The sequence below is a fragment of the Patagioenas fasciata genome, chromosome 2 (genome assembly GCF_037038585.1).
Source record: "Patagioenas fasciata isolate bPatFas1 chromosome 2, bPatFas1.hap1, whole genome shotgun sequence".
In the NCBI taxonomy this organism is placed as follows: domain Eukaryota; kingdom Metazoa; phylum Chordata; class Aves; order Columbiformes; family Columbidae; genus Patagioenas; species Patagioenas fasciata.
The window spans coordinates 4,071,444-4,087,339 of record NC_092521.1 but is presented as its reverse complement, the minus strand read 5'-3'; the positions used below and the strand labels follow the sequence as shown (position 1 = coordinate 4,087,339).

The 15,896-nt window shown below is 40.7% G+C and overlaps 1 protein-coding gene across 15 annotated transcripts in view; it reads right to left on the bottom strand.

Moving 5' to 3' along the window:
* The window catches only part of TSNARE1 (t-SNARE domain containing 1), a 535,013-nt gene that overhangs the window by 267,777 nt on the left and 251,340 nt on the right, over positions 1-15,896 (bottom strand). For all 15 annotated transcript variants that reach the window (XM_071803753.1, XM_071803759.1, XM_071803758.1 and 12 more), the window contains 2 exons: positions 12,515-12,589; positions 10,792-10,848 (listed from right to left, as the gene is read on the bottom strand). In XM_071803753.1, the coding sequence (XP_071659854.1) occupies positions 10,792-10,848; positions 12,515-12,589 (132 nt within the window). The remainder of the gene's footprint in view (positions 1-10,791; positions 10,849-12,514; positions 12,590-15,896) is intronic.

The following is a 15,896-nucleotide window of genomic DNA, read 5'->3' as shown; positions in this document are numbered from 1 at the left end:
AATGACAAATGGCCCATTTGAACACCCACAAGAGGAGAATACTTGTGATAGCCTGGCTGCATCACTTCTCCCAGGATTCATCCACGGTTTACAGGCACAAGAGGTGATGCTGAGCAGGTACCAGCCATGCAACGTTGGGTTTCTCCTGAGAGTAGCAGTGATGCACAACACTCCCAGATAAGTCTTCTCATCCACAGAAATCACAGAATATCTCAACTTAGAGAGGACCCATAAAGATCACTGAGGTTCTGGCAAGGCTGGAAGATGCTGAAAACTCCCCCAAAACTTGGGCTTGGGCACAGGAACAAAGACCAACCTGACTGTGAGTGGGGACCTAAACATTGACCCTGGTTCCTAGAGAAACTGGCCCTGAGTGATGTAAATTGGCCTCAAGTTGCACAAGGGGTGGTTTAGACTGGATATCAGGAAACATTTCCTTATGGAAAGGGTTGTCGAGCATTGGAACAGGCCGCTCAGGGAAGTGGTGGAGTCACCATGCTTGGAGCGGTTGAACAGATACAGAGATGGGGTGCTTAGGGACATGGGCTGGTGACAGTGGTTAATGGTTGGACTCGATGATCTTGAGGGTCTCTTCCAACCAAAATGATTCTATGATTCCCATTTCATTCCCATCTATGGGAGCATGCCCTGCAGATTTTCAGCAGGGTTTGCCCACGGCACATGTTGTGAACCACCACCTCATTTCAGATTTGGGACAGTTGGACATAATGGAAGAAGCCTTTTAAACATAAGGGAAAATTTGCTACACCAGCGCCTTCTCAATTTGAGAAGTTTATGAGAGTTATAAGGGAGAACCACCATCTGTGTTTAGGCGAACACACATTTATTTTATTTATCACACAGACTATTGCTATCAGCTTAAAAATAACTGTTTGAAACATCATCTGCAGCACATGCCTTATCTCACAGATCCTGGTGCACTTTATAAAGAAGCTACATATAAATTACCTCTCCGATATATGTCTAGCTCTATGGTTTAAGTCCAAATGTCTTTGAGCAACCTGGGTTATCATTAAAAGTGAAGATGAAACCTCACAACAAACTGAAACATAGTGGAATCTTCATTTGGCAAAATAACACAAACTTGCATTACAATTTTCAGCTGAGCACCAGAACCAAGTAACACAACAAAGAATCCAAATCATAAGCTGTTTTTTCCTGGTGTTTGCCATAAATCATTAATAACTCTGATCAATTAAAAAAGTTTGAGATCTACTATGCCAGGTAGATTTGGGGTTGGTATGTGCAAAAGCTGCAGCATCACACGGCATTTCACAGATAATACAGAGTATAGGAGAGGTAACAGCACTGCTCTCTGTATAAGAGTGAAAAGGGTTAAGTATCTTTGAATTATATGGTGGATATAACATTGGTTATTGAGACCCTGAAAACAAATCAGATGGAGCTCTAGAAAGTTCACTAAATATTACTTTTGTCTTCACTCTGGTGAAACAAGGGTTAACCTATTTCCAAATACATTTTTGTTTTGGTGGGAAAACACCACTGCCGTTCACATTTAATCACGTGATAAATGCAGCCATCAAAGTGGGTTTAGAAGAATACAATTTCCTTCCTTTCAATAATCCATCTCCACAGGGGGCTTTACATATATTAAATAACACTGCATTCACTTTGGAGCAAGGTGACACGCTCGGTGAGGTTTCCCATTTGTTTCTCCAGTTACCGCACAATCTTTGCCAGGGCAAAAGTCAATTTAGACTCTTGCAATGTGACTTCTGCAAGGTGGAGATGAAGGAGGGGAGGTGGATGAGGTTATACGAGCATCCTCATCACACCAGCAGGAACCACTTCCCAAACCACCCACTTATTATATCATCAGGCTCCTGCATAGGAAAACAAATAATATATAAGGGAGAAAAGCCACGGATGTAGTGTGACCAAAATTCAAGCTCGCAGAGTGGTGCAGAGGTTCATTTTTTATAATTATACTACTGCCATTGCAGCCACTCATGTCCTACAGACCCAGACTATATTTCGTCAGCTCTGGGATGCTGGTCTGTGTTTTCTCTCCTGTCTCAGCGCTGTCAGTGCAAATTTGACAGTGATGCCAAGGGCGACCCTCACTGCCCAGAAAAGCTGCGTGCAAGGATGAAACTCAAGGTGAGCATCCATCCAATTGACCACACATGTCACATGTTTATATTTATATTTATATTTATATTTATGTTTATGTTTATGTTTATGTTTATGTTTATGTTTATATTCATATTATTTATATTTATAGTTATATTTATAGTTATATTTACAGTTATATATTATTTCTATCTACACCTATATTTATATCCCCATTTATATCTATATTTATATTAATATATAGTACAGGTATATTAATATTTTTACATATATATCTACAGATATGCAGATACATATACAGATGTATCTACAGATACACACATCCATGTCAGCAGTGCCAACCAGGACCATGCAGCAAAGTGCTGCCCACACGCGCTGTGCAAAAATCAGTTCTCAAGAGAAAACGGGAGCCAGCTTTCCTTGAGACCACGGCCACACCTGATGCAACAGGTGAGAAAGGTTTTTCCCATCTCCACTCGTGAAGCAATCCTCACCATGAACAACCCTGATTTGGCATGAAGACGTGGGTATTTGAAATATCGCTTAAAATTAGCAGCTGGGAGGTGGAAGGAACACTGCAAATATACTGGTAGCTGTCACAAGCCATTGGGAAAAATATTTGCAGAGATGTCTCTGGCTATGGAAGAATAATAATGTGGGTACCAGTTGAGTTATGTTGTCTGTCTGTGCCTCTGGGCATAATATAGATTCTTGTCATCTACAAAAGCATTCTCTCCTGTTAACAAGGCACATTCATGCCAGTGTTTCCTCCTATGACCTCAAATGCCTTCAAAGAATCACAGAACAGTTGGGGTCTGGAGATCATCCAGTCCAACCACCTGCTAAAGCAGGTTCACCAGAGCAGATCACACAGGAAGGTGTCCAGGTGGGCTTGAATGTCTCCAGAGAAGGAGACTCCACAACCTCTCTGGGCAGCCTGGTCCAGGCTCTGCCACCTCAAAGGAAAGAAGTTTCTCCTCATATTCAGATGGAATCTCCTGTGCTCCAGTCTGTGCACATCGCCCCTCATCCTATCATTGGATACCACTGAAAGGAGTCTGGTCCATCCTCGTGACACCCACCCTGGAGATATTAATAAACATTTATGAGACCCCCTCTCTGTTTCTCTCATCCAGGCTGAATAAACCCAGCTCTCTCAGTCTCTCATCATATGAAAGATGCTCCAGACCCCTCATCATCTTCGTAGCCACTGGACTCCCTCCAGTAATTCCTTGTCCTCCTTAAACTGGGGAGCCCAGAAATGGACACAGAACTACAGATGTGGCCTCACCAGGGCAGAGCAGAGGGGGAGGAACAACCTCCCTCGACCTGCTGCTCACACTCCTCCTAATGCACCCCTCTTGGCCACAAGGACACATTGTTGATTCATGGTCAACCTGTTGTCCACCAGAACTCCCAGGTCCTTCTCCACAGAGCTACTTTCCAACAGGTTCACACCAACCTGTACTGGTGCCTGGGGTTATTCCTCCCCAGGTGCAGGACCCTACAAGTGTAACTCCAGCATCACCATTTCCCACGCATAGGTCCTCACTGGTGTGGGGTGAGGGGAAAGCGGCCCCAGGATTTGGGAACATAAAAGCGAGTTTTGGGAACATAAAAGCAAGTGTTTGCAGAGCTGGGCGGTGAGGCTGGCTCATTCCAGACAAAACAGCCCTTGGGTTTGCGAGACGATTCCGGCAATGACTCAGAGCCCGGGTAGAGGAGCAGCATGTGAAGATACTGTGGAGGAGGTTTCATACAGAAGAAACCATTCCCCTGCCTTCATCTTCTGCCCACATAAAAACCTCTGTCCTTTCTCACTCAAACAAAAGGAAAAATAAAATAATTCTTTTTAAAAAAATACCTACAAACAAACAAAAAACCCCTCAACCAACCAGAAAACCCATATAATTAATCCAAAATCCTTCGCTCGGGTGCTGATGTGGGCAGCTGTGGTTTCAAGCTACATCAGAAGCCGTTGGTGAGCAAAGCGGGCTTATCCCATGACAGGCGCTTGATAGGGGATTGCTAAAGAAAATCCACAATGCTCAGGTTGTTTGAGTAATTTATGAAATAGCAAGTGCCTCATAAACCTGGTCGTACAGATTTGGTCTTTATATAGATTTGATCTTTTCTTATTTTTCTCAATTTGTAGAATAAGGGGCTAGAGGCTATTAGAAGCTCACATCTCTAGTCTCTGCAAATTAACTCATTTACAGAACATATATATACATATATTTAGATATATGTGATATACAGGATTTGGGGAGTTTCTGGCTTGTTTTTACGTGCAACACTGAAGTCCTGAGTGATTCTGTTGCTCCATAAAACCTGCACGGAGCCACCAAGCAGCACAAGGAACACGGGTGTTTTCCCAGGGGTTGCGGTGCAAGTTTTATTGCCTTTAAGGATGGAGGATTCTTCATTTTAACTCTAACAGCTGCAAAGTTCTGCATCCCTGACATATCAGAGATGGAGCTTAATGCTTAGTTAGTGAACTTCCATGTCTATAAAACCCTGTGGCATTTTTTTTTGCAAGATCGCAGGCATGCTGAGCAGAAAAACAGACCCAGTGGAAGAAATGCATGGGCAGTACTTTGGGTCATTCAGAATAGATTCCACCTCTTTTGGGAATATAAGGAGCAAATAAAGAAAATCAGGTATTAATCTATTAATATTTCCATTCGCTTATTAAATCTCTGTATCAAAATCTATTTCCCTAACCCCAAACAAGCAGGAAAAAAGAAAAAAACAAGTCTTCGGAAAATTGCTTTAATGACCACCTTAAAAAACCCTCACAAAACAAACAAAAGCCCACACTTCAATAAAATTAAGAAAAAATAGCTGTGTGATGTAAATGCTCCATATTGACAGCCCTAAGAACAGAGGAGTGGGCTGATTAGAATATGGCTTTTAATGGCTGCACAGTCATTTGAAACAAAGTTGACATTATTGAAATAACACTTTTTACAGGAGTAGCTGCATACCAAATGACCTTGAAAAGACGCAGCAATTACTGCCACTCATGCAAGATACATTATTTCCAAAGGTAAGGCTTGATTTCCTAAGATTTACCACCAAACAGGAACATTAGGAACCGGGATGAGTTCTAAGATAAGATGGTAGAATCAATAAGATAAATGTGTAAATAAAAAGCTTCATTTGTTGGGGCAAAAGCTGGATTTTGATGGTGAGAAATTCGATCATGCATTTAAGAAAAACATGCACTACAACCTCTCCTAAATGTTGAAGTGAGCTGCAAACTGAGTTTTGGACTTCCAGCACAAAGAGCACCTTCTGCATTAAAAACTCATCGTTAATAACCATTTGAAATAGCCCGTTGGTGTTTGCTAAGCCTGAGAGATCCTCAGGGTGGCACAATCTAATAGCTGTGCTTATACAGCATCTGCCATGGTCAGTACCCTGCAGAAATAGAAGCCCAAGTAACTGGAGTCATTACACGCACACATAGATACATGTGGTTCATGCAGATATTATTGCCAATAAATTATTCTCCCATAAAGTCAAGGATTGGACCTTGCTGCCCCAAATCTGAGAATTTTACTCTAATCACATAAAAATGAAAAACTTCATAAACACGGGAAGAAAGAGAGAAATGATGCTTCCTGTGAGAAGTCCATTTAAAGCACGAATAAATTGATGCAGTCAGGAGAAAGAAGCTTGCATATGCAAATAGAGGATTGTTACCCATTTTTTTGCTCCTAAGAGACATAATTTACTGACCTATGAGAAAAGGGTCAAGCAGGCTTACGGAATAAGAAACAAAGGCATCTCTTTTGGCAACTGCCATGCTCCAGAGCAGTAATTATCTTTCCTTCTCCCTGTGAGCAGCAGGAAATGAAGAGGGGTGCCATTATACTATGACAATTACTGTAATTTTAATTTCTAAAAATTGCCAGGAATGTTTCCTGTTACCAAAAAAAAAAAAAAAAAAGGCCTGTTCAGATTTTTTGGTGTAGTTTTAATTTAAAACTCATTCCTCAGCTAAAATACAGCTGTACTTCTCCTTCTCTCAGCCTTTTTGGGGTACCGTCCACAAAGTCTACAAGGTGAGAAAGCCCGTTTCCTTCTTCATTAGTTGAGTAGATGGCAAAGCGTGGTCAAGGAGGACCCAGGAAAGATGGAGGTGGCTCGATGACATGTGACAGATGAAGTAAGACTGCACAGAGTTGTCCCTGTCAGGGATGGATCCTTAGGAGACCTCAGCTCTTCAGCCTACTCTGCTGTTGGGTTTAATACCACTCAAACTTATTCAGTCATGGGCACAATAACATATTGTTCTTTCTTTGGGAATTAGGTGATGTTAGATGCATAATAATTAAAAAAATAATTTTAAAGAAGGATTATTTTCATCTCCTTCGCCCAAAGGGACTATTGGCTACTCTGTGGATTTTCTGCAGGTTAGGCTATCATTTATTGGTTTAATATTATGGATAATCTATTCTGTGCTATCAGAACATCATAATAGAATAGAATAATAGAAAAGTGTGTGTTGGAAGGGACCTTCAAAGCTCATCCAGTGCCACCCCTGCCATGAGCAGGGACATCTTCACCCAGATCAGGTTGCTCAGAGTCCCGTCCAGTCTGGCCTGGGATGTCTCCAGGGATGGTTCATCCACCACCTCTCTGAGCAACCTGGGTCAGTGTTCCACCACCCTCAGTGTAAAAAATACCGACAGTATTTCTCATAAATGGAACGCGGCTTTCCAGGATTCCCCTGTGCATTCCCATGAGACTTCTGAGGTCTCATTTTGACCACTGGTTGAGTATTTGAAAATGCTTTCACAGATCCCAGGGAAAGAGCTTTATTTCAAATAGTTGCCACAACTCATGTTCAACAATGATAATTTAGTGTAGCAAAAATCTGCATCTTTCAATATATGCAGCAACGCACCTATAGAACCACATCGATTTGTCTAAATACAAACATATTCTTACAAACACATATTTGATTCAGAATTTTTATAACCTCATGCTTCAAGGAATTTTGGATCAATGCCTTTATTTTGCTTTTATAAATAAATAAACTCAATTAAACAGTACTTAGAGCTAACCACAATAGGCAGGAGAATAATTTTCCCAAAGGTTCACTTTCCATTTTTTACCTGTTACATGGGTCTAGGGAATCAATTACTCCCTAAAGGGAACTTATTAGAGCCTATGTTACCAAACATCTTACCTTTCCCACCCACCAAATGCAGAGAAGAATTATAGGGACACACATATAGAAAGACTAGCATTCTTCAAACCTCTTTCCATTTGCTGTAATAAATTAAACCACAAATAAAACAAAACAAAGCCCTGCAGGCAAGCAGCGTTTGAATCAAGACCGAACCTACACCAAGTCAAGAAGTTCACCATGCGGTCTCACAAGACCCATAAATCAGGATCCCTGAACATATGTAGCATTTTGCATTACTGTACAGGGTGTTAACTTTAATGCCTTAATATATGCACATTGTAGGCAAGTTATGGTTGCTGTGGGAACTGTAATTTCACACGTCCTGATCAATCTGCAGCTGGAAAAATAATAGTAAGTAAAAAACAATCACATCACTGCATTCCCTTCAATAGGTTTTACACATTTAATTTCTCTCCTTTTTGTATTCAAAGGGGGAAGAAAAGAAGATATGTGTGAAGCTGCAGACGCACAGGAAAGCTGAAACAAACAGATGTGAATGAACTTTCACCCTTTTCAAGCAGTTTGGACAAAACCTCATGTTCCCCCAGCCCAAGTGTCACCGCTTGAAAACTATGTGCTCTTAGGTGTGATCAAGCCTATTTCTGAGTCAGAAGCATCTCACCAAGGACATACTCCAACCGCTTCTTTTTCATAATGCACTGAAACCAACCACCAGCATTCACTTGGAAGTGACAGCTACAAGGAGAAACAATCTGCAACTGGTCCAGTTTAACACAATTTCTGCTGATGCTGCCTGCCCCATACCAAATTGTTACTGCTACTGTCTCCTAATGGTTGCACTCTTACCTATTTTAAAGGCAAAGGGGGTTGTCTCAGTCCTGTTCTTCCACCAGTCTCTTTACCTCCAAACCCACCATCACTTGCCTCCAAGATTTGAGTATTTTGTCCGATGACTTGTTTTTTTTCCCCTATTAGAACTCTGTTCCCTTCCAGAGGAAAAAATTGATTGCATTCAGGCTTATTCCAGGTGCAGGGATGCACAAGAGCTGTGCAATAATTAACCCTCTTTATCCTATTAGCACTGATTAATGGCCAGGAGTGTCCCACATCACATGGAACAGCCATGGCCATGCAGCCAAGTGATCATCCATGCAAGACCAGAGGTGTTCTCACCTCTGCAATCCACTCCACCAAGAGTAATCTAACAGAGTTGGTTAAAAGCACAAGAAGTCATATATTGGCATGAAAACAAATTAGAGTTTATTTGCACAAAATAAATGACTTTATCTTTGAGCTCCATCATCAAAACCAACGGATGTTCTACATCTGGTGCGTCTGACCACCATTCAAGAATATGCTGTTTGTGACTGTGTACAATACCCATATTCAAAACAGATCACCATTTGGTGGACTAAAAAAGCTGTAATATTCCTATACATGCATATCTGATAAGCAACATCTGTGGACAAGCACTCCAATGATGGCGGTGGGAATTCTCAAGAAGAGTAAAAGAATACATTAGTCCTTTGGCACATAAAGGTCTTAGTTTCATTGGCATTAGTACCTAAAACCACCTAAGAGATACAAAGGTCTGATCCAGAATTGTAACCAATTAAAACCTATTGAATCTTGAAGCTCTGGTCCATTGACTTGACCTAATGGTAGGGTCTTTGATGGCATCATTCCACCCTTCTTTACAGAGAAGCATTAATGCTACAAAGAACAACTATTTCTTACCTACACATTAAAGAGGACATAGAAAATCAGGTGGCCAACAAGGTATGAAGATTCATTAGCAAAGCAGAATATCTGTTGACTGCCCCTTCAAAGAAAAGACCATCAAGAACACCAGAAATAATAACTGAAATCAGGCAGAGTTCTGCTCTTTGGTGCATGAAGTCAGTTGTAAATACCTAAAACATTTCTAATGTGTAGGACTTGAAAGGGAAACCTACTCTCTGCTGGACTCATACCACAGAGAAAAGAAGTGGACAGGCTGGAGAGGGTCTAGAGAAGGGCCACAAAGATGATCAAAGGCCTGGGAAGCCACAATATGAGAAAAGGCTGAGGGAACTCGGTTTGTTCAGCCTTGAGAAAAGAAGACTTAGGGGAGACCTCATCACCATGTTTCAGTATTTAAAGGGTGACTACAAAGAAGATGGAGACTCCCTTTCTAGAAGGAGTTACATAGGAAAGATGAGGAGTGATGGGTACAAGTTACTCCTGGGGAGATTCCGATTGGAGAGAAAAGGAAAATTTTTCAAAATGAGGACAATGAGCCACTGGAAGTGCTGAATTCCCCAACATTGGACACTTTTTAAGATTCGGGTGGCCAGCATGCTGGGGCATCTTTATTCTTGCCAACAAAGGTTGGACCAGATGACACTTGAGGTCCATTCCAACCTGGTATTTTGTTCTGTGATTCTATTCTATTCTATTCTATTCTATTCTATTCTATTCTATTCTATTCTATTCTATGCTATGCTATGCTATGCTATGCTATGCTATGCTATGCTATGCTATCCTATTCTATTCTATTCTATTCTATGCTATGCTATGCTATGCTATGCTATTCTATTCTATCCTATCCTATCCTATCCTATCCTATTCTATTCTATTCTATTCTATTCTATTCTATTCTATTCTATTCTATCCTATCCTATCCTATCCTATCCTATCCTATCCTATCCTATCCTATCCTATTCTACAGCTAACTGATCTCCTGACATCAAAATTCTCATTGAAATCTGCCGAGATTTCTTTCACACACACACATATCATTACTATTTACATATATAGGATTCTGAGTTACTATATGTGAACAACCACACACATACGCATTTATATACATATATATCCACATAACAATCTTTGCATTCTTAATCATGTTACACAGGTGCACAGGTACACATGCTTTTCATTATGTTTTATATATACGCACACGCATGAACATATGAAACTAAATACATGCACAAAACTATAATGTATATACTCTGATTACATATAGTATTTATTCATTGATAAAGTTCCTAATATAGATAAAAAGAGAAAAAAAGGCTCTATTTGCATATATATATAATATTCAACCACAGTGTAACGCAGCTGAAGAACACAGAATTGCTTTTAAAACCGAGGATTTGATAAAAAATCTCTCTTACTTCTATGAAATTGCACTTGGAGTGTGATTTCACTTAGCCTAAGAGAAGGGGGTACAGGACTCGTCTTTGACACATTTCAGAGACGACAAAATTCCCATCCAGAATGGAAAAAAACAGCCTCATGAGAACAGAAAAGCAAAACATAATTAAACAGGTTTACATATGCCTTTTTTTTCCTGGGTCCTGTATCTTCCTCCTCCAAAGATGTCATACATTTCTATTTGAAAAGCACCTCAGTGGCTTCCACGTAGGTAGTGGGGGAGCACCACGTTCTTCAACATCATTAGTGGGGTTAGAAAACAGACTTTTTTCAGCAATGTACTTGCCATTAAACATAGAGATATATGAACTTACCTGTTTGGTACTTCTCTGCCCAGTAGGAAGCAAAGTTTTGGATTTCTCTGCTATTTTCTGTAAAAAAAAAGGAGAAAAAAAAATGGTTGAGAAAACTGTGTCCAAATATTTAAGTGATGAATCATTTGAAGATATTTCTTATGCTTTTTAAAGAAAATGACATGAGAAAAAGTCTTATTATTTAGAAAAAGAAATGGAGTATAATCGCATTGAAAAGTTTGGTCTTGCAGGAATTAAAAGTCTTCAAAGCTTCCCGAATGACAAGGTTACCAAAACTGAAACAGGCATTTAAGAAATGACAGCTAGGACGTGGATAAGTAGCAATTTACCACTCAGATTGGTTTCCTGACGCAACCGGGCATTCACAAACTGCAGGGGCTAATTTTGGCACTTCTGAATTGATGACAGTTTGTTTTGGTTTTTTTTAATAAAACCTTTACATGTACAGTTCAGAGGGATTGTTCTCATGAACATTAAAAAAAGAGCATAAAAATGTGTGTGTCACTTTACCTGAATCATTCCAACTTCTCATTTAAGAGACAAAGCCGTTTCATTTAAAGACTCCATGCTTAGGTTTTTGAATAGGACAGAGAAATAATTAAAAAGATGAGATAGCGCTAGAAATAATGCACTGCTATTACATAATGTACATGCAGTTGAAGTGCAAATTTACGTGGGTTTTTTTTTAATTTCTTTTTAAACCATGGGCAGCAAGTGCTGGGAAATCAATCAGTAGTGAGTGTTTATAACAGAGACACAAGTGCATGCTGCTGGCCAAATTTCATGACACCTGTATAATTACAATATATTCTTATACGTGTTGCAAACATGGGTCAAGTTCACCAGGACAGTAAAAAAAAAAACCAAACAGAGTTTGTCCAGGTTGTATTTGAATAGAATTCAATTAATCCAGCTGTATGTTCAAACTGGTTACTGCAGGGGAGAGAAGCAGTTTCAGGATGGTAAATTGAAATCATTACTCCAGTCTTTAAAAGCAAAGCAAATCTGCACTTCAGCAGAGCCTCCCCAGGGTAAAGTGGGAGAGCAAGAAGCAAATTAAAGAGCTGGAGTACAGGTTTTATTTATTTTATTAAACTGCTTGATCTTGGTGACAGGTCCAAACCACAAGATGTGTTTGGAAACCTTCTGGCAAAGCCATATAAACCACTCTTAACAGGGGCCTATAAGAAAGATGGGGACAGACAGAGGAAAAATTTTTGACACTGAGGGTGGTGAAACACTGGCCAAGGTTGCCCAGAGAGGTGGTGGATGAATCATCCCTGGAGACATCCCAGGCCAGACTGGACAGGGCGCTGAGCAACCTGAGCTGGTGAAGATGTCCCTGATCATGGCAGGGGTGGCACTGGGTGAGCTTTGAAGGTCCCTTCCAACCAAAACTGTCCTATGATTCTATAGCAGATCAGAGCTATAAGGTGTGTTAACATTTAAATTAGTAATGTGCATTTTCTGTAAGTAGTAAAGTTGAAAGGGGCACTGTGCAATCACTTCTCCTCTGTAAGTGGAGACACACCAAAATAATGTCATAGCTAAGCCATACATGTACGTTTTCCAGTGTAATGCTACACTGCTTGATTGACAAATTAAGAAAAGAGGGAAGAAACTACACGTGACCAGTTTTATGGAGATGTTCCACACTCCTGAGAGCCACACTTAACATGTTCCCAAACACACATGGAAGAATGGAAGCAAGTGAGACCCTCACCTTCTGCACAGCTCCATATCTCTGGATGGCATCCGAGAGCTGGTTCATCAGCCTGTCCAGCTGAAGTCGTTCTTGCTGTTTTGGAAGAGTAGAAGCCTGGTTAGTAGGTGTGTAGAGATAAATCAAGTAGTAGACTCCGTCTGTGACCATGGGAAATGCTTCTGATGGGAGACACCAAATAAACAAGGTGGGTACTAACTGTCTAACAAAGTAAGTTTTACTGAGGCTTCCAGGATGCTGCAAGGTTTTATTTTAGGAAGGAAGCACAAGATTCTTTGCTCTTTCAGGTCAAAGTAATTCCAAAAATGCCACGTTGGATATTGAACATAGCACTCAATCCATGATCACTGCTAACTGAGCAGGACATCTTCTGTGGCAGGGATATATAGGGGGACATTTTGCTGTTCTGCTTACTGTATGAAGAGAGTGTCACTCCAATACCAGTTCTTAAAGACTGTGAAATGCAAGGAAATAAATACCTGATGGACATCAGAAGAACAGAATGGTTGTATCATGCTACACTGCATCTACTTAATGAAATCCAGACTTGGATTGTCTGCTGGAGATGATAACTCAAGGGAACCTCCTATAAAAAGTCCTTTATGTGGGTGATGCCCCATGAGGGAGTCCATCACCTCTCTTCACAGCAATGGGTGATTTATCAGATTTGAGATGTCCATCAGCTATAACAACATTTTTTTTGCCTGGCTTAAGGCCTGATTGCCAGAAACCAGCTTATCTCAATGTTTTTCAAAACATGTACCCAAATGTCACCACCTTTCTGTCTGGAGCTCACCTCAGCAAGATACCCATGTATGTTTTAAACAAAACTGTTCTCAGAAGGAAGAAACCAGTCTAAACTGACGTAACTCGACAGGATAATGAGGTTGGTGAGACCCTGGCCCAGGTTGGCCAGAGAGGTGGTGGATGCCCCATCCCTGGAGACATCCCAGGCCAGGCTGGATGGGGCTCTGAGCAACCTGATCTGGGTGAAGATGTCCCTGCTCATGGCAGGGGTTGGACTAGGACTAGATCTTTGAAGATCCTTTCCAACACAGACCATTCTGTGATGCAAAATGGCTGCTCTCAGATGGAGTGAGCCAACCCAATCAACAAACTGTGTCATGCTAATCTCTAGAAATTCTCCCAGAACTGTTCTACCCTCTGGATCTCAGACTTCAGGTGCATAGGAGCTCAAGTGTCCAGGCTCTACAGAGGAGAATGAGCTGCAAGAAAGTAGGATGTCGCCTTAAAAAACATCTAGCAAACAGAACCCAATCTACACTAAAGTTACTAAGCAGAAATGTTCACTTTACAGCAATTTCAGCTCTTTCAGACAACCACTTAAGAATACAAACGTAAATTTTATAAAGGATGGGATAAACATCTTTAAATTTTAATGGTATTTTCATACACAGAAGAATATCACAGTCTTACAGTTCTTCATCCAAAGATGTAAAACCATTTTTAGAACAGGGCAAGTATCATTATTCCCATTCTACAGATAAAGGTCTATAAACCTTATGTTTGCTGCACATGCAAAATAAGATTGCCACCCTGGAGAGCTGATCTAATGGTCCAGCACTGATCCTGCAAAAACCTGGAATTCCAGATAGACCTCTCTATTTAAGTCCTTTGAGGTTAGTTTGAAGGAAGCCCTAAAATAGCCATGTGCTATTTTACATCAGTCTTCAGCCTTGTATCACACTGATCCACTTGCATCAGGATGTTTCCTCCTGAAATAAATACCAATTTGCTCAGTTGGGCATCCTGACTCCAGTAGCTTCAGCAATACCTGGAGATTCAAGGGAAGTCAGAGGAACTCCCACAGTGCACCTTGTTGGCAATGCATTACAGATGGAGAATAAGGAAAATAAGGAAGAAAGAAAAAAATATATGTATTTTTTGTCTGTGTGTGCATGCAAAGCAACACATAGAATAACGGATTGGAAAGGACTGACTATAAAGCTCTAAATTCATGAAAGGTTCTTCATGCTGTGAGATATCTTACGAGAGGAAAGTTTGCAGTGCTACTGAGATTCCCAAGAGGGACTTACCAACCAGCAGCCATTATCCACCAGATCTATTTATTCTATATAAAGGAAGAGGGCTACAGGCTTTATATCAAAGTTTGTAGGTTTAATTATTTAAACTGCACACTGTTAGAAGAGTTAAAAAAATAAAATCTGTTAAATTAATTGGCCAGGGAGCAGAAAAGTTATTAGGTGACGCCAATAGAGAGCAGCAAGTTTATTCCTCATATTACCATAATTGTTTGTGTGTCTATTTCTTTCAGCCCTTACATATTATCCCTTTAACTTAGCTATTTTTGTCCCCATGACAGCAAAAGCCAGTCTGCTGAGAGTCCCTCGTGGACACTACACGGGCTTAGAGGGCAAATAATGACATACTTGGGTGGCACTATAATGTGACCTTGCCTCATCTCTCTTTGGACCCAATTTATGTCACAAAAGAGAGCCAGGAGCTCAGCACAAAACAGCCCAAATCCCCGTATCTCCAAGAAAGCAACTTCTGTTTCATCAAGTTCGGATGTAATTCTTCTCAGAGCAAGGCAGAAAAAAGAAAAAAAAAGAAGTCCTTGTATTCCACCGTTAATCAAAGCAACATGTTAACAAAGGTCAAAGTTTTAAGGTTGATGCCTACGTATGAAGAACAGTCATTCCATCCTCCCCATCACATGGAACAGACCATTCATTCTTGTGGGTGGGCTGAATTGCACATGGTCCTCTACTGATTACAAAGGTAGCCTGGGGTGATTCAGCTCTTCAATCCTCACCTCATATGCCTGTTGGCAAATGACATAAATCCAGGCTGTAATAAACACTTGGACAGAGATGAGTTGTGTGTTTAGAGCAGTGGTTGTTTTTTTTCTAGGAGGAAGGACGGTGAGAACAGAGTTGAAGGAATACAGAATGGCAAGGAGTGAGCAAGGGTAAAACATGAATTCAGGTAAGTTCCTAACCCAGAAACTATAATGATACTGGAAGGAAGAACATAACAGAAAACTGCTTGGCAGAATCAAGTAGAAAAGAATCACCCTTATTCTCATTTCAGGTGCTGAATCACCTGTTATGTGGGTGAAACTTTTCCTCAACTCTCACACCAGCTGGAGTTTGACCCTCTCATTAAGTTTCTGTTCTTCCCCATGATGTGTAACAGAGGACAAAGTCTGGGGTGTTAAAGGTCTTTATGGAAAGGTCAGAAACCTTCCGTTTGTGTAGTCATCGCACAGGGGACCAGAGGATGTGGATCACTCATACCCCTGTGACAATTATGTTCAGATGAGTTGAACCTATTGATGACAGACCAGTCTGTCCATAAAACAGATGAGGTTGCTGTGGAGTGAACTGCATTTCCAAGT